This window comes from Mixophyes fleayi, chromosome 4, assembly GCF_038048845.1.
Source record: "Mixophyes fleayi isolate aMixFle1 chromosome 4, aMixFle1.hap1, whole genome shotgun sequence".
NCBI classification, from domain to species: Eukaryota; Metazoa; Chordata; class Amphibia; order Anura; family Limnodynastidae; genus Mixophyes; species Mixophyes fleayi.
Genome location: NC_134405.1, coordinates 122,679,625 through 122,703,540, shown reverse-complemented (window position 1 = coordinate 122,703,540; position 23,916 = coordinate 122,679,625). Strand labels below are relative to the sequence as shown.

The following is a 23,916-nucleotide window of genomic DNA, read 5'->3' as shown; positions in this document are numbered from 1 at the left end:
ATCCACCACCATGCAGCCATATGAGTCCTCCGAACCACTGTGAAAAGTCCTGGTAAGGTCTCAAAACATTGTCTTTCCCCATTTTCTTGACAGTTCATAATTTGGATTGTGACACTGTGAAGAGCTGGGATTTATTATCCTTGTGTGAGTTATATTACAGAAAATTATTCTTTGTACTTATTTAATCCTTGCTTAATTGCAGAGATGGACAAAACTGCTGTAAAATTTCATGCAAACTAGGTTTTGTGGCTGATTAAGCCATTTCACAAAGGTACAAACTTCCAGAGATACAAACTTCGAGTTCCACTTTCTGCTTTACCAATCCACACTGTATTTGTAAATATGCATTTCATGGAATTTGAAGTCTATGACTAGAGATGGGACAACTTAATTCATTCTGCTGTGTGGTGTAGTTGAGGTAGAACTGAGGAGAATTAAGAACAAATTCTGTTGGCGATACATGCAATATTTTGCAGTTAAATGCAGAATGAAGCCATTAATTTGCAACTTTTAAAATGTTAACTGTCTTCTTCTAATGGCCATACAGAATCCCTGGAGTAAAGTGGTTAGTACACAGGAGGCAGTGTTTACACTTTGTGGGATACCAGACCTACTCTAAATACTTCTGACCATGACCTAAACACTGTTCCTGCTACTGAGGCCATACTTGCCAACTCTCCCGGAATGTCCGGGAGACTCCCGCATTTTGCGAGAGTCTCACGGACTCCCAGGAGAGTGTGGCAATCTCAGGGATCTTCCTAGTGAAGTGGGCAGAATTAGATTCCAAACGCCGCGATTCACCCGCTGTCAAATTTGCATCATTACATCACAGGGAGGGGTCCAAAATGACGCGCATTTTGGAGCCCTGCCCCCCATCACGCCCACCTCCCCCGGCAGGCTCCCAGAAACCAACTTTCTAAAGTTGGTAAGTATGACTGAGGCCATTTATGAAAACTAAAATTTTGGTATATTTGAAAAAAAGAAGAAGCATTAACCCCATAAAAGATAAACTGCCAGCACCAGAATATGCACTAGGCTAATCTCCACCTCTTATAATATCACGACTTTTAGGTGCAGGTGGTGCAAGGAATAGAAGATTCCCAAATAGCTTCTTTATATTAATATAGAGCTTCATTAATGTTACCTGCTAGGCTTAAAAATTAGTAGTCTGAATGAAAATGAAATACAACAATATAGACTGGAATTACAATGCCTTTGAAAAAACTGGTAATACAGAAATACAACTAAAAAACATGTGGCGTATCAGTTAATATAGTGCACCCTCTAGTGGAAAACTGATAGTAGAGATTACTATTGTGTGTATTTTAAAACATACCACTTTAAAGCAATGAGCAAAGACAAGCAGCTTAAAAGTAACATATGTCCTAGATAAGAACTATCATTTGTTTTTGTTTTTTAAATTATTCATTTTAAAGACACACTCACAATTCAACAATCTTTCAAAACAGAACACTATTACTTGAATCACAATCCTTTCTACATGAACAGTAAGGGCTTTACTAAAATTGCTTAGGAGGCAAACTGCCTTTAAAGCAGGGATGTACAAACTCTTTTGGTCTCAGGGTCACATTGGAAGATTGTAGTCATTTGAATGGGCCACAATAAAACTGCATAAAAATTTAAAATATGCTAAGTGTACTACAGGAAAAGAGGAATCTATTTGCAGTCAGCCCATACTTATCATCATTGTTAATAAAATACCTGCAGACATAGAATTATGTGCTCCGCCACTCAGTGGTGGTGCCAGAGGGGGCATAGTCACCTAGCCGCCATCATGTCAAGTAGGTGGTATGGTCACATTAAGCAGATGGGCAGCATGTGGTGTGTCTTTGTGCACGTTAGGGAATAGGGAATTGAAACTGTAAGCTCCAATGGGGCAGGGACTGATGTGATTGACAAATATTCTCTGCAAATATTCGCAGCACAATTAGTGGCATTATATAAATAAATGGTGATGCTGGTGATAGGTAGCATGGTCACGTCATATAGGGGACATTTCCTGTCCCTCCCCTGAAAAATATTTGGCCCCCCTCACTTATATAACATATTTCTTCCCCAACCCTCCCCTGTTACATAACAACCCCCCAGTAGTAACTCCTCCCCCCAGCACCTCTGTAGAAACACATTTCTTCCCCATCAGTCTCCTGTAACACACCCCTAACATTTCCACTTTACCTCTGTAGTAACATTTCTTCCTTAATTTTCCCTCTGAAGTAACACCTCTCATCTCACCTCTGTAGTAACACATTTTTTCCCCATCTCTCCCCTGTAATACACCCCCCTATATTTTCCCCTCACCGCTGTAGTAACATTTCTTTCACATCCAACCCTATAGTAACACATCCAGGGCCGGTGGAATATGGTAAGTTTGGTAAGCGTGGCAGAAAGGCACCGAGATTTTCGGCACCGACAATATACTACTTTATATTCAGAGTCCCTGCTAGGAACTAGTGCACGGGTATGTGGGGGAGGAGGGCAATTTGCTTCACTTTTATAGTAACATATCCACCCTGTATTAACACATCTTTGCAATAACAGATTTCTCCCACATCCCTCCTATGTAACACTGGAATTACAATGCCCTTAAAAAACTGATATAACAGCAGTGTAGTAATACTTTTCTTTACCTTCCCTCCACTAAAAAAACTTTCTCCCCACCCCCATAGGAAGACATCTCTGTAATAACATTTCTTCACGTCCCCACCCTGTAGCTCATTCCACCTCACTCCCTGTAGTAACACATTTGCCCCCTGCACTTTCCCAACCGTTCCCTGTGATGAGGGGGCAGGAATCTGTTTTACGGCCAGACTAATCTCACTGATGAATGGCTGAGTCTCACTGTGCCTGCAGGGGTGTGGACTGGGAGAATCACCACCCCTCAGTGTCAGTGAGACTGAACACAAGACACATACTACTATAGTAGTCCTATATCTGTCCTGCTTCCCACAGCGGGCAGGTCGTACATCAGTGCCAGGGGCTGGCTGGCAATTTTAGCCTGGAGAGCGAGACTTGGCTTAGCAGCCAATTAGGAATACTTTAAAGGAAAAAATTCAGGTAGCCCAGTGACTCAGGCCAAGGTATCCCACTATGGGACTGGCCCAGGGTCAGATTCTCCCAGCCCTGAACAGTGATTTAAGTTGTCTTATGTTCGCAATATCTATTGGATTTCTGATTTAGGAATGACCAAAGTTCAACCATAATGAACTGTACACATAAAACACAGCTTGAAAGGAAAGAAACAGATGTTGATAGCTATGGCATAGTGGTATTGTGCAAAAATCATGTTGTGTATAGTATAGAGTTCTCCAATTATCACCAGTAACATACACAACTACTTGCATAGTTACATGCAGTTATGTGCATACACTAATTTTGTTCATTCCATACTTTTCCTATCTCAATTCTATCATTATTTCAATTTATAACTGTGTCCCTTTTCCCATAATTTTTTAAGCTCAAATGCAACCTGATCCACCCCATCCAAAATACACTACATGGCCAAAAGTATGTGGACACCCAAACATCACATCCATATGTGCTTGTTGAATATTATTCCAAACCATGAATAATAAGAAGTAGTTGGTTCCCCTTTGCTGCTATAACAATCTCCACTCTTCTGGGCAGTTTTCCTCTAGAGTTTGGCATATGGCTGGGGGGATTTGCAACCATTCAGCCACAAGAGCATTAGTGAGGCAGGCACTGATGTTGAGTGATAAGGCTTGAATCGCAGACCATTCAAGTTCTTCCACATCAAACTTGGAAAACCATTTTTTGATGGACTTTGTTTTGCACACAGGGGCATTGTCATGCTGAAACACTGAAAAAATTGTGGTCACAAAGTTGGGAGTATAAAATTCTCTAGAACTTAGTCCAATCCTGTACCAAATAGTTATTAATTTAACTTAAGTAGGTGCTCTGCTCTACAGTTATGAAAATATAGAAGATAACTTACATCATCGTCCAGGTACCGATGCTCCTCACACTGTGGATAACAGACTCCTCCTTTAAGGCTACTTCCTCTGTCACAAGTCTTACATCCTAGAACTGATGAGTCTGTATAGAGCACATTGGATTATGGATTATAGTTCAGAAATTTGAGGTTTCCATAATTATCCATAATTATTATTACTATTATTATTATTATTATTATTATTATTATTATTATCATTGTTATTTATTTATTAACTCTCATGATGCTTGGCATGTAGTCGGTCAGCAACAGTTGTGGAACAATGCGATATTTCCCCAGTGTATAGATGTACTTTGTTTCTGTATTTACATTTCTCAATAAAAACATTTTCTACAATTGGGATCTGGCAGCAAAATATATCTTCTGCAACAGGAAAATATACCACCAGCTGCTGATAATAGATAATATATTTTCATTAGACTGTATAGAGGTTATTCTATAAAAAATAACTTAAACCAAAAGTTAGTAAGTGACTTAAAAAGTTACTTTAGCTACAATTCATATTCAATATAAGAAAATCATGTCAAACTAAACTTCTATGACATGTAAGTTAAAATGTATGGTAAATGTTTACTTTACCTTTACATAGGCTGTTTTTAAATAAATGGATAAAACACTTTAAATGCAATTATTCATATATTACAACTTAAAAAACAAATTCTTTATTATAAAAAAAACATTTTTGTAACCTATCATTATTTTATCATGACCGAATTTCTCTAGCACCAAAAGCTAAGAAAGTCTACCATAAAGAATAATCACTGATCAATTTGCTTTAACCTATTTTTATAGAATAATCTCCCTAGTACTACTGTCTCCCTGGTTACTGAGACACAAAATAACATAGCTTTAATATAAATATTAAGGACTGCAAAATAGTTATAAAACACACATACCGAGCCACCAAGAAAAATATATTGTGTGAAGTTGATAGAATATATTGGACAATGCTTCCTTTGCTGTAAACTAAAAGGATGGTCTCATGACCATACTACGTTTACACTAGTTACCAGTTATCCAAGGAGATTTCTAAAATTATTCTTCAAAGTAGACTGCGTTATTTATTGTAATACATGAGTAAAGAAAAACAATTGATTTATCTGGCTGATATGGACCTGGTAATATAGGTGTTCATCTAAATCTCACATGATTTTAATGAACAACAGAATCGGTGTACTAGGCAACTAAAGTAAAAAAATATTTTATTTTACATGTGGCCAGGATCCCAGAGACAATATATGGCTCCATACAAGCTGTCCAAAAATACCCCACTAGCTACCCCCCCCCCTTTCCCCAAGATGTAGCACAACTGCTAAATACACTATATGGACAACAGTATTTAGACACTTGACCATTACACCAACAGGGACTGTAATGACATTGTATTCAAATACATATATTTTAATATGGAGTTGATCCTCCTGTTTCAGAGATAACAGCTTCCACTCTACTTGGAAGGCTTTCCACAAGTTGTTGGAGTGTTTCTGTGGGAATTTGTGCCCATTCATTCTGTAGAGCATTTATGAATTCAGGCACTGATGTTGGCCTGCAATCTCCATTCCAGTTCAAGCCAATGGTTTTTGATGGGGTAGAGGTCAGGGCTCTGTGTGGGCCAGTCAAGTTCTTCCACACCAAACTCATCAAACCATGTATTTGTTGTCCTTGCTTTGTGCACTGGGGCACAGTCATGTTGGAATAGAAAAGGGCCATCCACAAACTGCTGCCACAAAGTTGGAAGCATAGCATTGTCCAAAATGACTTGAAAAACAGCCCCATATCGTATTCCTCCTCCACCAAACTTCACAGTTGGCATAATGCAGTCAGGTAGGTAACCTTTTCCCGGCAACCGCCAAACCCAGACTCGCCCATCTGACTGCCAAACAGAGAAGCGTGATTTGTCACTCCACAGAACACGTTTGCACTACTTCACAGTCAAGTGTTAGTGTGCTTTACACAACTCCATTCGATGCTAGGCATTGGACTTGGTGATGTGATGCTTGCATGCAGCTGCCCGGCCATGGAAACCCATTCCATTAAGCACCCGCCGCACAGTTTTTGTGCTTACATTAATGCCAGTGGAAGATCGGAACTCTTTAGCTATGGAATCAGCAAAGCGCTGGTGTCACGGGCACTAGGAGTCTTGCCCAGGATTTCACCAGTTGACAATACTTACCAGAGAGGCGGAGTTTGCACAGCGGTCCTCTGGCAGCAGGGTGAATAGTGGAACGTATATAACAGCAGATGGAGAGAGGATGCCAATGGAAATGATGATAGTCAGTGACTTGCAGCTATACTGGTAAATGAATCAGCGACTTGCAGCTATATTGGTAGATGAGTCAGCGACTTGCATCTATAGTGGAAAGACAGGTTTGAACCATGGAGACCAGGTTGGATGTGAGCAGGTGAAGGAAGGTAACAGGAGAGTCAGTGGTCTGCGTACAGCAAGTTGTACCACTGCTATGGTGAGAAGACTTGTCCAGGTGCAGGTAGGTAGCAGGGAAGTCAGTGGTCTGCGTACAGCAAGTTGTACCACTGCTATGGTGAGAAGACTTGTCCAGGTGCAGGTAGGTAGCGGGGAAGTCAGTGGTCTGCGTACAGCAAGTTGTACCACTGCTATGATGAGGAGTAGTTCAGGTGTGGATGAGTGGAGGCATGCAAAGAGTCAATAACGGTATGAAGACACTGAGAGCACAGAGGAACTTGTTCCAGACAGATATGCAGCGATTACAGCTAATAGTCTATAACGGTATGTATACCGCTGCTGAGTAGAGAGGCTTGCACAGAGTGGATATGCGGGATAATAACTGATAGTCAATCACAAGTATGCATATCACTGCTGAGTAGAGAAGCTTGTTCCAAACAGATATGCAGCGTAACAACAAATAGTCTATAGTGGGTATGGATACCGCTGCAGGGTAGAGAAGCTTGTCCTAGGCGGATATGCAAGGTAACAATTGATAGTCAATAACAAGTAAGCATACCGCTGATGAGTAGAGAAGCTTGTCCACGAGAATATGCAGGCACAGCAGGGACGCTGAATGGCTGTAGCGGGTATGGGAACTGCAGGTGAGCAGGGCAGGCAATCAGAAGCCAGCTGAGGACCCAAGCAGGATACAGGAGACTGTAGCGGGTATGAGAACCGCTGATGAGCAGAGCAGGTAATCCAGTAGCCAGCTGAGGACACGAGTAGGATACAGGACTCAGTAGCGGGTATGGAAACCACCGATGAGTAGCACAGGTAATCAACAGGAAGCTGACGACACTAGCAGGACACAGGAGATACCTTCAGAGACTCACAGGGAATGAGACTCAAGATCAGGCAATGAGGTAATGAGCACAGGTGCCTTAAATAGGGAGAGGTGCCTGATCCACCAATGAGATTAAAAGCAAAGGTCATAAGTTCTTGGATGCTGCGCATGCGCAGTGCATCAAGATGGCGGGCGGCCGCGGCTCAGGACAGACGCCGGCAGGAAGGCTAGGGAACCACGCACCAGCGCAGAGGCACTCACGGTCCGGTGAGTGACAGCTGGCAACTTTTGCGCACCATGCACCTTCGGAGTCGTTGACCCCGCTCTGTGATTTTATGTGGTCTACCGCTTCGTGACTGAGTTGCTGTTTTTCCTAAACGCTTCCATTTATTAATACTATCACTTACAATTTGACCGTGGAATATCCAGCAAAGATGAAGTTTCACAAACTGGCATCCTATCACAGTACCATGCTTGAGATCACTGAGCTCTTCAGAATCACCCATTTAGTATTACAAATGTTTGCAAATGTTGACTGCATGGCTAGGTGCTTGATTTTATACACCTCTGGCAATGAGTCTCATTGAAACACCTTCATTCAATAATTAACAGGTGTGGCCAAATACTTTTGTCCATATAGTGTATATTATCTTTCACAAGGTCTGACAAGACTACTCATGTATCATATTTACATTAGAACTGTTGTGGCTATAGATGCAAATACAGCCATAAATAGCTACATTTAAAAGGTTCAGATTGATTTGGATAACATGTTACCTGACATCCCTAATAGATGGATGACTTAAACACCATAACAACCACAGAGATGAATAATTCTTGGAGTTTTTTCTTTCAAAGACTGACCATAATTTAGCTGTGAACTCTTATCACCCAGAGAATCATAATTACTTTTCAGAGAGTGTTCTCTTTACTTCTTGTAATAAAAATTTGCAGACAATAGATCATCTCACCTCTCTAGGGATTTAAATGACACCATTCTGTTCCAACTATCATTTAACAGATTCATACCAATATATTTTTCAGAGTATCATCCCAAAGCAGAACTACTTTTCATCCATTAGTATCTTTATTTCTGCAAACATTTTCTTGCAGAAATTGAGTCCCCATCTGTTCACTTTTAGTTAAGTTTGCAATATATTAGAATATAATACATAGCAGTAATTTAAGGAAGAACCATAGCAAGTTATTATCAAAAGCCAAAACATGTCTGGCTAGGGACTAGCAGTAACAATTGCATGAATTACTTACCATTACAGGTTCTACAGCTTGGGTGACACTTCATGCACTTATTTCCATGCAAGTAGAACCTCTCAGGACACACACTGACACAATGTGTGGTACCCTCTACCTGCAGAGTGTTTAAAGGACATTCTAGGCAGGAATCTAACCCAGGACCTGCACAAAGCTGGCAGCGAGAATCACACTTTTCACACTGATTGTTTCTTTTGTAATATCTGGCAAAATGAAAGTTACAGAGAATCATTTTATGGAAATTAATAAAAAAAATAGATTAGGTTACAGCAGAGACATAATGGCTTTTCACATCTCTATGACTGGGCAACCAATTTGAAAGTTAAGAAAGTGTACCTCTCTTTCTGATGTGCTTAGTGATGTAACTGGTTCCTACTGAATTCATAGGTGTCATTCCCATGTATATTGGTTTATAATGCAAAACAGCTAGTCCTACAGTATGTAGAAAACAGGTCCACTGTAAAGCTTTGAAGGTAAAGGAACATTCTGATGGAGTAAGGTAGAATATTTAAGAGTAGAAACTTAGAGGTGGTAATAAGGTTATCCTCCTAAGTGTATACAATGCTGATTGATTCCTGGATTTGGACCTCAGCTTTGTCTCCTGGCTTAGGTAATTATCTATCTTCCTGACCTTGCTTTTACCTTAATAGTATGTCTGCCTGCTTCTAGCCTTTGGCTGTTTTCTGGATATCAGCTAGTCTTGAGCTATGGAGCTCATTTTATTTGTTTGTCAGCAGCCTCCTGGTAAGACTGCTATGTGGCCACAATCTCTGATCATTCTGTAGCATAGTTCTATTCCCCTTGTATAATCCTCTGCTAAAAAACAGAGAAGACATTCGGCTCTACGATCTGATCATATCAGAATTTGTCTGGCAGGTGGAAAATCAAGCTGGGTGATCGGGATAGCAGCTCCACCAACAGGGCAGGTGTATCAGACACGTGGCCTAGATAGGTTGGGGCGAAGGCTCATGTGTCTAATAAATTGGTAATGTTAAGAGGTGTGAAATAGATATTATAATAGAATGGCTAAAAGGAAAGGCAAATCGGGAAGCACAAAATCCTGAAAATGGAAAAGTAGTAATACATGGAGATAGAAATGAAGAAATATATACATGTATGAATTAATAATAATATATGTATTTCGGATCCATGTTTTATATCAAATAGGTTTATTGCTACATTAAATTGGCAATAAGTGGCAAGAAATTTTACTTTATGCAGCTTTAAGAAACATTATTGTACTTGTAGACACCTCTCAATGAATACAATGTTTTTTGATACCGATGTAGTTTTATCCTTGTTGGTAAGGGCTGACCTTGTGAATTAAAGTTGGAAGACCAGAGATCTAGAGAAATCCGTAAGTGAAACTGTAGAAAACACAGTTCTTTATGTAGGAAAGACAAGCCCACTTCAATAAAAAACTTGTGGAATTTGTGAGAAACTGAGAAGGATGCAAGTAGGGTATCATGGTAGAGCACATGTTAGTTTCATGAAAAAGGGCACCTGAACCTGACCTTAGTGAGAATTGGTCATCAAGAAGGTGGGGGCATAATCTGAGGGGCTTGAGTGAGAGCTATTAGAGAGAATTTAGTCATCCTAGTCATTGGGAACACACAGGCAGTTAAAATAAATTACAAAGAGTTATTTAATATTTACTACATAAATAAATGCCAAATAATGTATTCACCTCAGAAGATGACCTGATGCTACACTACATCTGCCTCGCCTATGTCTCATTAATATTATCTGATAGCCCACATTAACAAACATACCATATGGTGAGAGAGGCTGAGCTATAACTGGATGGTCAACCTAATGGCATTACCAGGTAGGTGTCATGGAGGACACACTATCACATCACATGCAAACAGGGGTTACATATTATATTCTTCAAGGTGTACCTGCTGATTACATATAGTGTAGGCTGGACAAATGTTTACAAATATACAGGCTATGAATTCATTAGGAAACAGTGCCTCATGTATATTTCTTATTAGTTCCTAAGTGATGTCATTTTTTTTATTGAATTGTTAGGCAACATTCTCATGTTTGCCAATAAAATATTAGTGATAATATTATGTAGCACAAAAACAAAATGGTAGCATCAGATACTACACTGTATTTAAACAAGAAATAGTTATAATAAAAAATAATAATTAACAAGCATGACAACGCACTTGGTGAGTGCCTGCATGGAAGCACACAAATATATTTACCCAGGCGGACAATGTAGAATGCAAAGGTGAAGCAGTTTGTAGTACCCAGATGCACACATAATGCAGTCTTTAGCTGAACCACCATGACATGTTGAACATACTTGGTGGCAAACTGAGCAGAAACCAAGTGTCATCCCATCTGCGTCTTCACTAGTATTGTAAGTCCCACTGGGGCATTGCTTTACACAAGTTTTTCCTGCAAGATACAAAATAAAGTAAAACTATTTATATATTGAGATAAATGCTTGAATTATAATATGTGTTTTCAATTCATTTTTCATAAGTTACCAGGATAACACTGGCTTAGACTAATCTCCCAGCTTGTTTAGCTAGCGTCATTCAAGTTTTGAGTTAAGATGTGTTTGCTAATCAATACATGAAAGACAATATTTTAAATGGAGATCTTAAATGTTCTTATTTAGTGTTGTGCCACTGTATATCACCCACAGTTATCCACAGCATTTATTGAGTTTAACAGTGCTGTCATTTCAAAGGTGGGAAGTATGGATCTATTTTCTATATTGAACAAATAATCTGCTCAAATAAATCCTATATACTGCCTGACGATGGAGAAATGAGAGAGTACTGTTGGCTTTAGAGAAGGAGCTGGGCTTTAGAGGGCAGTACAAAAAATGGGTCTACTGATAAATACGGACCTGCACATGGACACTTTGTGTACCTTCATATTTTAGCACTTTTCCTATCCTATACTTTACCTATCACATGGTCACTGGTACCCACTCTGAATGATGCCAGCAGCATTTACAAAGCTTATCAGCCCTAATGTGACTGCAGCTCTGCATTCTCACTGAGAGCTATGTTCTGGAAATATAAGTGCTGATTTTCAACGCTACTGACCCAAGACAAATGTGTAGATACAATGCAACAAACAGGGAAACATTTACAAATATATACATTTCTATATTTTAATACAGATCAAAATATAACAATATATTAATATAGTTATAAAACAAAATATTATTGATGCTTGCTTTTTTTTCAATTAGAAAAAATATTTTCTATCTATATTTATAGTTTTGATATAATCAACAACTTTTAAATACTGATTAAACATCTCTACAGATAATGACTAGAAACAGTGGCACTTGCAGGATTGGCTGATCTGTTGCAAATCTGGCAGCTCCCACCACTTAAACTTTCCCCCACGCACACATTTTAGAGTAACTTAAATATGCCATTTTTAATGTTATCATTTGTTGTCAATGTATCTACTTTTTGTAATTTTGCAATGTCCAAGTGTCTTCTTTTTTATTTCTGCTTTCAACTAGCTCCATTACTTGGCATGTCAAAAGGGAAACTCTAAATAAACACACTATATAGTATATATATTTGCAATGAATACACTACACTCAAAAAAATAAAGAAGAACAGAACACATTACAAGCAGGACTTTTGGAATTACAAATGTATTTGGGACATGGTCAAGCAAGGACTTTTGGAAGTACAAATGTATTTGGGACATGGTCAAGCATGGACTTTGGATACAAATTTATTTTGGACTTTGGTGACATTTTGGTATTAAAAGCTGCTGACAACAGAGGAAAACTTAATTGGTGAGTATAGGGGATTTATTATTTTTAATAAAAAATATGTGGTGTAAATGAGGATATTTACTCTCTTTATTGTGGGTTTATTATTTTTAATAAACATTACTGGCTTTAACCAGGGTGTTGTGATTTTGTTAACATTTAATTTTGTGGAACTACAAGTCCCAGCCAGCCCTAGGTGTCAGGGCTTGTTGGCACTTGTGGTTCTCCAAGTGCCAACATGCCCTGACTGCCGTGGGTATGCTGGTTCTTGTAGTTATACAAGTAGCAGCATGCCCACACTATTTAGGGCAACCTGGCTGGCTGGGACTTATAGTTCCACAAAACAAAATGGCGTCTGTTTGTTTTTTTATCACTTACATCGCCGTTATTACCCTAAACCCACCGCCCATGGATGTAGGAAGAGCCCTAGTGCTATCAGCACTGGGCTGGGTGTCTCTAGGGGGGGGCCCTCATTTTTTTTCGTCAGACCACACTCCCTAGGGAATCCAGCCCAGTGCTGAACAGCCTGGGGTTGGTTAGTCATTATGGCAGGGGGACCCCTGCCGCGTGTCCCCCTGCTATAGTGCCTCCAACCTTGGCTGGTTTGCCTAGTGCTGGTTCCGTGAAAATAGGGGGGACCCCTTGCAAACTTTTTCCCCGATTTTCACGGAACCAGCAGTGGGCTGGCAGCACTAAGGTTAAGACTAAATAGATGGGGGACCCCACACTTTTTTTTTTTAACTTTGATCTATTTTTAACACTTTTGACAGCTGCCGGAGCTACGGAAGCTGTATGAAATTTAAAGCGGCAATGCCTTGTAAAGGGAAGTTTCCCTTTACAAGGTAGCGCCGCTTTAAATTTAAGCGCCAAAGACGCCGAACTCGCGGGAGTTAAAGAATCCGGAGATTAATACATTTACCCTTTAGTGTCCAAAACTGGTCTGCAGACTTACAGGAATTTGCTTATAGTATCTCACTGAAGTGGCACAAAACCATGTTCAACAAAGTGCATTAAATCACTTTCAAATAAATAGCTTAATTGTTTAGGCACTCACAGTTTTTATTTGATCTTGATATGTGTTAGTTAACTTATTTAGCTTGCTGAAGACATACAATTAATGGGAGACAAAAAATACCCACACAAGTTTGTGTTCACGAATGATTACATGGTATATAACAAAACACTGTATTAAATGCATTAGCAGCTTTTTAATTGGTACTTACTGTATAGGAAGAAAGGCACAGAGCAGGTTATGCAATTTCCAGGGGAAGGGCCATCACATAATTCACATGTCTGATCACAAGAACTACATGTGAATAAGTCATCTTCTAGAAAAGTTTTTGGAGGGCAGTTTGCATCTCCTTTTACCCCACACATCCTGCTTTCCTGGTCCAGCATTAGTTGGTTTTCGCACTGGGTGCAGTCTCTTGGCTCTGGGCCAGAACATTTTGCACATGTTCTATGACACTCTAACAAGTACACAAAAAAATCACATAAATGGACATTTTAGAAGGTTAGAACTTTTAACTTGAAATGGAAAAGCATAAACACTTATTGTCTGTGGGGTCATTTACATACAGTTAAAATTGCCATATTGCACCCCATTCCATTTTTTTATGTGCGTACAGACAATTTGCCTGGCTTTTTACAAAATAACTGTCATAAGAGTGCAAGCTATGGGTACTATCAATTTTGGACCATCTTCATAACTATGTCTAACTTTTCCTCCCCTTTACCCTCATAACTACTTCTAACTCCTATCTAGAGCATCATTCATTACTATATTAAGATCTAATAAGATGTATAAGTCAGGGGCTGTATTTCTTTCATGTGCCATAATGGTATATTTTAATGGTTTACTTGCAATGGATTATGTGGGTGTGTAAATACAAGTCACTGTATAAACTGCAACCAGATTACTAGCATTCTCTCACTGCTATCAAATTACTTTTGCACATCCAAGTAGTCTCTACCGGCACCTGATAAATCATGTACTCCTCCCAATATGCATGTTTTCCTCTCCTTGGAGTTTGAAGGAATAACTCATTCAGAAACTGAAAGCTTGTCATTATGCTTGGGAGTAAAATCAAGCCCACTACTGTGGCTCACCCACCTGCAGCAAAGAGTGCCACAATCTATCCCAGTTTAGCAAGCTCTTCCCATTCAAATAAGAAAAGTCTCCTGGCCCCCACCTACCAACATGCCTGTCAGCTTAGACAGGGGATTTTAGGTTCTTTTCCCTCAAAGAAGGCCCAGTTTTGAAACACTGGTAACCAGCTGACTTATAAAATGTTATCAAAATTACACACACTGCCCTGGGAGTACAAAACTCTCTGTGTAGTACCGTCCTTGGTTTCTAACAAGAATTCCAATTCAGGGTTACCTCTGGGTAGATACACCTGGTTGGACACCATATAGTCAGATCTCACTCAGATATTGTTATCATTCAAAGCACTAGGTTGAAAATATCTAGCTTGACCAACCAAACAATACTTGTCAGCAAGGTCATCGGGGCCCGGAAGGTGACTGGATGCCCGTAGCTGCCGCACTCCATGTAACAGTGATAGTTAACCACTACCTGTACTGACTATGATCAGAGAGTAGATGCAGTGTGCATGCTCAGAAGAATCGAACGGGGGCCGCAAGAGGACTGATTGCATCGCACACACCAAAAATGTTTCTATGGGGCTCAGTGATGTAGTGTTCTGTCCCTGCTTTTCAGGATTAATCTTTAGGAGAACCTCATGGTCTGCATTGCCCATTTTCTCCATCAATGATACTCAGCATGGCATGTTAAGTGTCTGATTATAGGAGAAATGAACATACTTCTTGGATTAAAATGGGAGAAAAAAACACCTAAACATAGTACTATGTATCACAGGACTCCTTTAGGGCTGTAATATTTTGGGGTTATTATAGAGATGCTCAGGCTCGGTTTTCCGAAAACCAAACACCCCCGAACATCACCAATCCAAGTGCCGAGCCAACCTGGCTTCCTCACATGTGAATCGAGGCAAAACATCATTGTTGCGTCGTCATATCTCGCTGGGTTTTGGATTTTTCAAGTACCTCCCTCCCCAGCAGATCCAGCACCTTTGCTCACACAGAAACTGTGTTCTTGTCACTCTCCATTCTCGAGTGACATTGCTCAGTGTCATTGCTCATACAGAAACATGGGTAGCAGTGTTCTTGTCACTCTCCAGTCTCCAGTGACATCGCTCAGTGCCATTGCTCATACAGAAACAGGAGGGGTAGCAGGGTTCTTGTCACTTGACAAAAAATGACTGGAAATTAATGTTATTGAGGTTAATAATAATGTAGCAACAAAAAAGAGCCAAATTATGTGATTTTAGCATATTTTAGCAATTTTTAAAAAAAATACGGATCCAAAACCAAAACACATGTGGGCAACTTTGACAAAACCAAAACACGAATGTAATACAGATCCAATACCAAAACCAAAACACGGGGGTCAGTGAACATCCCTAGTTATTTATGCATGTTTGATGGCATTGCAGTAATTTGAGGAATATCTGATATGTAGTGGAAAACATACATAACACTCTCTTTTACCATATATGCATAGACCTGCTGCAGACTCTGTTAGAAGCATTAAATAAGAATCTTGTCCAGTTTTTGTAATTAACATATTTCATGTGGTTATTTTACTTTGAAGAACAGTGAGGGTGAAATAATTTTTATGTTCAAACTTCATCAGTTACGGCTCTCTTTACAATACTAGGCCATTGAAATACAAAGAATATTATAGCAAAGAATGTATTTGTTAACTGTTATTTATATAGTGCTTACATAATATGTGGATATAGAGAATATTCAATATTGAGAATATTCAATCATTCACATCAGTCCCTGCCCCAGTGTAGTTCTAATCTATAATCCTTGCAACACGGATACACATGCACACTAGGGTTAATAAACAGGGCCATCTTAACAACATTATGGGCCCCCAGGCAAAGCAGTGCACCGGGGCCCCTAGATATAGATATAGATATAGATATAGATATAGATATAGATATATAGATGTATACAGATATAGATATATAGAGATAGAGATAGATAGATGTACTTGCTCAGTGACCCTTGAAGGTTTTTTTTGCAGGTTTTTTTCTTTTGCAGGATTATTTATTCTCATTAAGAGCCGTGCCTATGGGGCCCCCTTGCCCGTGGGGCCCCCGGGCAGCTGCCCATCGTGCCCAATGGAAAAGATGGCCCTGTTAATAAACCTAACAGTGTGTCTTTGGAGTGTGGGATAAACCCATGCAAACACGAGAAGAACATATGAACTCCTCACAGTTAAGTGCGCTTGTTGTTATTGAGTGTGGCAGCAATACAAATCACTATGCCACCATGCAGCCCTAGAAGTTAGTTATCTGCCTCTGTGTTTTATTATTATTACTGTTATTGTTTATTTATATATAACATTATCACATATAAAAAGTCCCCATGTAATCACGTAATCATTTTTAATTATTGTTAGATTTCCAAAAAATAATAATATATATATATATATATATATATATATATATATATATATATATATAATATAAAGGAGCTGGATTGAAAATAAAGAATAATCTATCTACTTGAAGATGTGAGTGCAGTTTTTTTCCAATTATATATATATATATATATATATATATATATATATATATGTGCAAAATTGCTAGTTCTTACAACTTTATCCAGCCCACTTTGACCACTGTATACATATACACATGTTATATATATATATATATATATATATATATATATATATATATATATATGTAGTTGTATTCATTGATTTCTATAACATATTGAACCGAATAATCCATATTTAAATATTAACCACTTACATTGCCTGTAAATGACCTCAAAGTGTCTTTAATGTGGGACGGTGACCTAAATTTTACATTACCAATAAACCGCCAGCAGCTGGGAGATTTATCTGTACACTGAATTCATTTGTTTTTCCAAAGTTCTATTTACTAAGTAACAGCTCAGCTTTTTTGCTGTGGCCAGGTGCCTCTTGTGAGAAGGTGGCATTTTATGTGCTACAGTAGAACCTGTTATTATTTCCCTCTTGCTGCCCACTCATGCTAGTTCCTCTTCAGCGAAACTCATAAAAGAGCCATTCATTGAGAAGCTATGAATGACTGCACATTTTAACTTGCAACTTGGTTTTCTGGCCACCAATCTATAGATGTACTATGTGCCAGACAAGCAGTGCAAGGAAGTGTGAATTTCCTTCCGAGACCCTATTATTATTCTTTCCGTCAAAAGACTTTTTGACCTTCTTAATTATATATTTTCTGTGCTCTTTGCCGGTTTCTCACCATGTTTTTAAACACGGAAATGAAATGTATTTGCCAGCTAAATGTTAAGTGGATGGGCAGTACATTACAAGCATCGCTCCTTTATGGACTAAATGCTAAGGCATGATAAAAAAATATGCCTTATTTTTAGTTTTAGAAACCACAGTCACTAATGCAAGTGAACTGATGACTGGATAATATTAGGATAAAAGTACATTAGTTACTTACATAAATCAATGTTTTGGAAGTTTATAAAATATTTACATCCTCTATGCCCTAGTACCAATTATGATCTACACCTTACTTTGTCTTTTTCAATTATAAAACCATTTAGCTACAGTACTAATCTGTCAAATTGCTATCCAAAATTTAAGACACATATATTCCTGCCTCTTCATTCACGTGTGGATAGTATTATTGTGCTTGGTTTGTATCTGTATGTGTCAGTCTGTATTTACATCCATAGTGGAATTAGTCTGGTGTAAATAATGTATACATAGCTTTAGCAGCCCATTTGACTAATATAGAGTTTGCAGCATAACTAACCCAGGATCACAGGCATGTAGCTAAAATCCTATGTCGTACATATATTTTTGAAAACAGCAATCAGATTTAGCAGCTATTGACAAAGAAAGGAATGGATGTACTGTTATGTCAGATTACGTAAGATATATTTATTGTGTTTTGCATTGTTGAGTATTGTTTTAGAATGTAGTGGCTCTTGGTTGCTGGGTGTGCCATAGCAAAGCTGATCCAATGGCTGTTAGGGGCAGGAACCCTGTGAAATATTGCCATGTCTTGTGCTTAAGAAAGTAATCATTGTACAAGATGTGCGGGAGCATGACAGCAGGTTGCTTGGAAGTCATGGGTCATTTCTATGCCACATACTGCTACATAAACAAAAGTAATTCTTTAATAACCGCCCTCATTGCAATTACAAGATAAAAACAAACTGTATAAAGACAGGACGTGTAGGCAATGATTTTAGCAAGTACTTATAAAGCTTTACATCCCAGTAAGAGCCATATTGTTTACTAAGCATATCCAGGATGTCCGGTACACAAATGGATTTTGGAAAAATGTTACAATTTTCTATAGGAGATACCTGAGAAACCTTCATGGGAAGACTACATATATAAGGGAAGTCTACATATCTAAGGGAACTACACATGAAAGGTAAGACTATATATGAAAAGGAAGAATACATAATAAAACATTGCAACAGAACTATAACAATAAGACAACCACATTTGCTATACAAAGACATGGATATTGTTTATGTCAAATTAGAAATACACCAATAGAAGCAGAGACCAGAATCAAACTGAAATGTCTTCAACTCCTTCTGTACAGTATATGGAGAGATTAGATGCTGGGGAGCATAAGAAATGTGGTATTGCCAAAAATTGTTTTATGATTAATTTTCTTAACAGGTAACAGTAATTGAATAAGTTTGTTCTTTTTGTGTGCGTTCTTTTGTGAGTTTATATTCCACCTATGTACTGGACGTATCCTGCAGGGTCCTATCTAGTAGAGCAGAGCAGACCTACACCTGTATTCATCACCACACGTATCTTAACATCCGCTCCTGTCCGGATTCGGACGTGCGTATACCCGATTTACGTGCATTTTTAAACAAAACAAAACAAACGCACATTACGTTCAGTATGCATCCTTTAATGATGTATTTATCTTATTGTGTATTTACTGGGATAATGGTCCTCACAGGTATTTGTGTCCAGTGAATGGGGTACATACACACTATGCAGTCAACATGCCTGTCCTAGATGGCCTCCTTAAATTTGACATACCTAGAGCCTAAACTATAAAACTCGCATACTGTACTTGTAAGACATAAGTAATAAAATCCTGTTGCCAGATAGAAGAGTCTTCAAATTCAGTGTCATTTAGTTCACTGTGGCCTTGAGAAGCATTGCCCTTTTAACTTTTAACACAGCAGAAAGTCTAATGTCTTGCCAAAATAAATGGCATTAGAACATTTTAGCTGTCTTTAGCTTCCAAATGTCTATAATCACATGCAATCAGCAGCTAAGTAGAGCACTTTAAACTCTGCTACAAGAAGAGAGTGATTATAGTGTAAGGTTTAGGTCTCATTTTTATGTTTTTCTGGAAGCTATTGTGCTGTCTTTTGGGCATAAGCTAATGTACAAAACAGGTGTCAATGCAAACCTCTGTTTAACTACATATGAAAAACACCTACAACGTGTCTTAAAAAGAGTCCAAATGAGATTCTTAACTAATGCAATTTCATGAATAATAATGTACATGGATGATCAGTGCTGCTTAATATGTGCTTTGAAAAGTAAAATGCTCATAACCTGTAAACCTGTACCTGGTGACACAATGGGCTGTCAGAATAAATTCAGAGGGGGACATTAAAGGCAGATTGGCATTGCATGGCACAAAAGAGGTTTTATTTGTCTGATGACATAAAAGACATCTCTGCATTTACTTTTGCACATCTACTTTCTCAGATTTGCAAGTCAAGATAGCAGCTTTTCAGAAGGCACATAGATGGCTCTAGATGCTGGGTAGATTGGAGTGTTTCATATGCAAAGTGAGCCAGGTACATTTCTGCACGATATGCAGCACAAATTTTTTTTTTTTTGTGTTTGCACCTGATGTTTAAAGGAATAGCCCATATTTGTATTTTCTTAAATCTGGTATGTATTACACAAAATGTCACTTTACTGGTCTATCCTTTATAGTTTGTTGGATGCATTATCTAGGAAAAATGCATTAACTATTAACTGCTACATTACCTACTCCAAGTTGAAGGGCTTATATTATACAGTGTGAATATCCTGGTGACAGCAACAGATGACATGGAGGTTGGCGCAGCATAGATTCAGATATATATCTGACTCTAATGAATGAAGATTCTTACAGGTAATTTTAGGATATGTTGAAGAGTGTATCTATTAAATTAAAAAAATAGGTATGTAATTTCACTATTTATTATAAATTGTTATTTAAAAATATCCATGGAAAACTATTCCTTTAAATGAGCTTCAATGGAAGGAGATTGGGCAAATCTGAAGGTGCAACGGGCCTAGTTTTTAAACCAGTTTTGACTTAGTGTGAACCCCATTTTAGTGGGGTGGCATTTACACATCCCAGGTGTACAAGATGTACCTATCCCGCAGTTCAGCAGAAATAAACAACATATTTAATAATAAAAACTCACATATATAACAGTTGAAGTCAAACCCAATGCCCCACTGTTTTCAAGTAATGTTTAATAATTTAACAAAAAGTCAAATGAACAGTACATGAGTATAAATCAATGAGAAGCACCCAAACCATGCCACAAGAATGCCTTCACTGTTAAAGACAAGCACTCAAACCACACACATCTAATAGCAATCAGACATATAGTTTAATAAAAGCATGCCTACATAGCATACTTTCACAGTTCAGTGCTAGACCGATATACATTTGTCACTGTGTTCGTTCATAAAATGGATGTCTGGTCACTTTAGTCAAGACCCATCCTTCAAAAACAAAAGTAAACCCATGTGTCTAGCATTTCATATATCTCACAATAAGAATGTAATGAAAGGAGATTGCACAATGGCATGCATCTATAATATAAATGCCTAGTGACGTGTGTTAGTCTGTGTGTGTGTGTGTGTGTGTGTGTGTGTGTGTGTGTGTGTGTGTGTGTGTGTGTAAAAAATAAAACCAAGCTGCAGCGCCACCTGCTGGGCGGAGTTATACACTGACCTACTAAATTCTTAGTGTGTGGAAAAAAAACCTCAAAGGGCTGAAATTTGGTATACTAAGATGTTTTTAATTTGTTAATTTAATTGGTTAATTGTTAAAAGTGTTTATAAAGATTTAAAAATATATATATATGTTTCTTGAAGGAGAAGTGACAGTGGGGAGTGGTTGGTGATTGCCGGGGGTGACAGTGGGGAGTGGTTGGTGGTTGCCGGGGGTGACAGAGCGAGAGGAGTGTGATACTCAGGACCACTGAGAGAGATCCCTGTGTCTGGATAGACATCTGGATAGATGTGGCGATGAAAATGAAGGATGAGGTGATGGAGAAGAATGATGAGGTGGTGACATGTGGACAAAACCACGTTAAAAAAGGGCGCTTGCGTCGGGAAGTAACGCTCTTCCCCTGAGGAGGCCTGGGCTAGGGCCCAAATGCATGACAAGAACCTTTTTAACACCTTAAGTAGCTTGATTTGACTAGAATGCATGAGTATCATGCACGGGTTAACTTGTATTATTACAAGTGGTGAATTCATTAATTCAATCATATATCCATAATAGTACTATCTACATATATTTGCAGTAGCAAGACACTATAAAACTACTGCATTGTTGTGTTATATGTTTTACTAATTAATAAAATCATAACTAAAAAGTCACCAGGTTTAACTAAGGATTCCTTTAATAGTACAGTCTGCATTTCACCAAACACAGTCCCCAGAAATAATTTTATGGTTAAAAGTTAACTTTCCCCTTTGTAAGGAATAAATTATTGTTGCATGTTATTACAAGAGAAGAATACATAGTACATATAGTGATTTTGATGATTAAATAACATTTTACAGACAGTTGCTAAATATAGCCATATTGTGCACAACAGTCTCCTATTTATGTATATGCTGACACATAGTAATTTATATATTTTTGCTCAGACTATATTTTCTTTTGCTCTCACAACACTGCCGTTTTTTGCTCAGATAATTATGCCATTCTAAAGTGCCATTAATGTGGTCATATGATCGAGAACAAGTGCTTGATGGAAACCTTTGTGTGCTGTCTGCATATCCTTCTCATACTCCAGTTTTCTGAATTGTCTTGCAGCCTAATTTTCCCCTGTCAGTCTTACACTTAGTTATATCCCTCCACTAAACTCTATTTGGAAACCTAGGCAGGTTCCACTTTGACGTGTTTTTGTTGTAATTTGGAGTGAATGGGAGATGTTTGCAATAATATTTCATACTCCACTGCAGTCAACAAATCTGAGTAAAACATCCATGTAAATGTAGCTTAAGTCTCATGCAATATAAACACTAAATCAAAGGCCTATCACTCCATTACTGAGCCCCACAGCAATTTTTGGGGCAGGAGGGCCATGCTGGTCCATACACTTCGTTGCACTTGTTCTGCTCTTGATCATTGGGTCCCCCTAACCACTGATATTCTCAAATCAATAATAGATGAAAGAGCAGCTTATATGTAGATTACATTGTATTCTGCAGTGACTGCAGTAGGTAATCCAGTTAAAATGGTAATTTAGAGAGGAATTCCATAGTAACATAGTTGATGAGGTTGAAAAAAGACACCAGTCCATCAAGTTCAACCTATTATGGATCTCCTGCGATCCTGCACTTATATTTGAAATTGATCAAGAGTAAGCAACCGCCAATCTGTATCAATGGTGAAAATCCCCCCAGATATAATATTGCAGTCAAATTCCAGGCTTCTATATTTTTTTAGGACTACTCCTCTCCCCAATTCATTTGTCATGTTTTACAAGTAAATGGAAGTTCAGCCAAGTGATAAATATATAAGGAGCCCCCTTGTGGTAAAATATGGTAAGGATGTTGGCAATAATGTTTATGTATACGAACGGGGATATCTTTCATAAAAATGTCTGCATTGGTGCATAATGATGTATAATCGCAATAAAAGAGACATTGGGCCTGATTCATCAAGGCACGCTTTCTGAGCACAACCCACATTCAGCATTATGCGTACGTATTTAGGCTTTGCACATCCAGAATTCTTTAAGGCATGGATCTTTACATATATGCCCTTTTGAATTCGGGTGCAGGGCTACTGTACTAGATCTACTACACAGGACACTGCAGGTATATATTGTTAAAAGAAAGATTTTTTTTTAAAAAAAACAATGTATGGCATCGCCCCTTCCCAAAAATATTAACCCTTGTGCCAGTGAAGTGCATAGGAGCGTGGAGTGCCCCCGATTTTATGAAAACCAGCTCTAGGAAAGCCAGCCGGGGCTGGTGGCACTATAGCAGGACATAGTAAGGCTGTTCATCACGGGGCTGAAATCCGATATAACAGACATGCTTTACTGTAAAGACTGTAAGCGGTGAACGGACTCCATTGCAGAGTGTCAATTATGAAGCATACTCAGCTAATCAACTTCAGTCCATAAAACAAATGGATAGTCTATACTAGCCATCCAATACCTAATAGATAGCATAAATATGATATGCTTAGTTTTAAAGAAGAATATATCCTACATCTGTTTAGCCAACTGACATGCATATGAATTATATGGGGTGTTATGGACAACATATATAAGTAATGTGCTCT

At 38.4% G+C, this 23,916-nt stretch overlaps 1 protein-coding gene across 1 annotated transcript in view; it reads right to left on the bottom strand.

Annotated features, from left to right (window-relative positions):
- The window catches only part of LOC142150736 (proprotein convertase subtilisin/kexin type 5-like), a 110,691-nt gene that overhangs the window by 23,980 nt on the left and 62,795 nt on the right, over nt 1-23,916 (bottom strand). Inside the window, exons 11-14 of the mRNA XM_075205931.1 lie at nt 13,501-13,746; nt 10,728-10,923; nt 8,509-8,714; nt 3,974-4,074 (exon numbers count right to left, since the gene is read on the bottom strand). Coding sequence (XP_075062032.1) covers nt 3,974-4,074; nt 8,509-8,714; nt 10,728-10,923; nt 13,501-13,746 — 749 coding nt within the window. The remainder of the gene's footprint in view (nt 1-3,973; nt 4,075-8,508; nt 8,715-10,727; nt 10,924-13,500; nt 13,747-23,916) is intronic.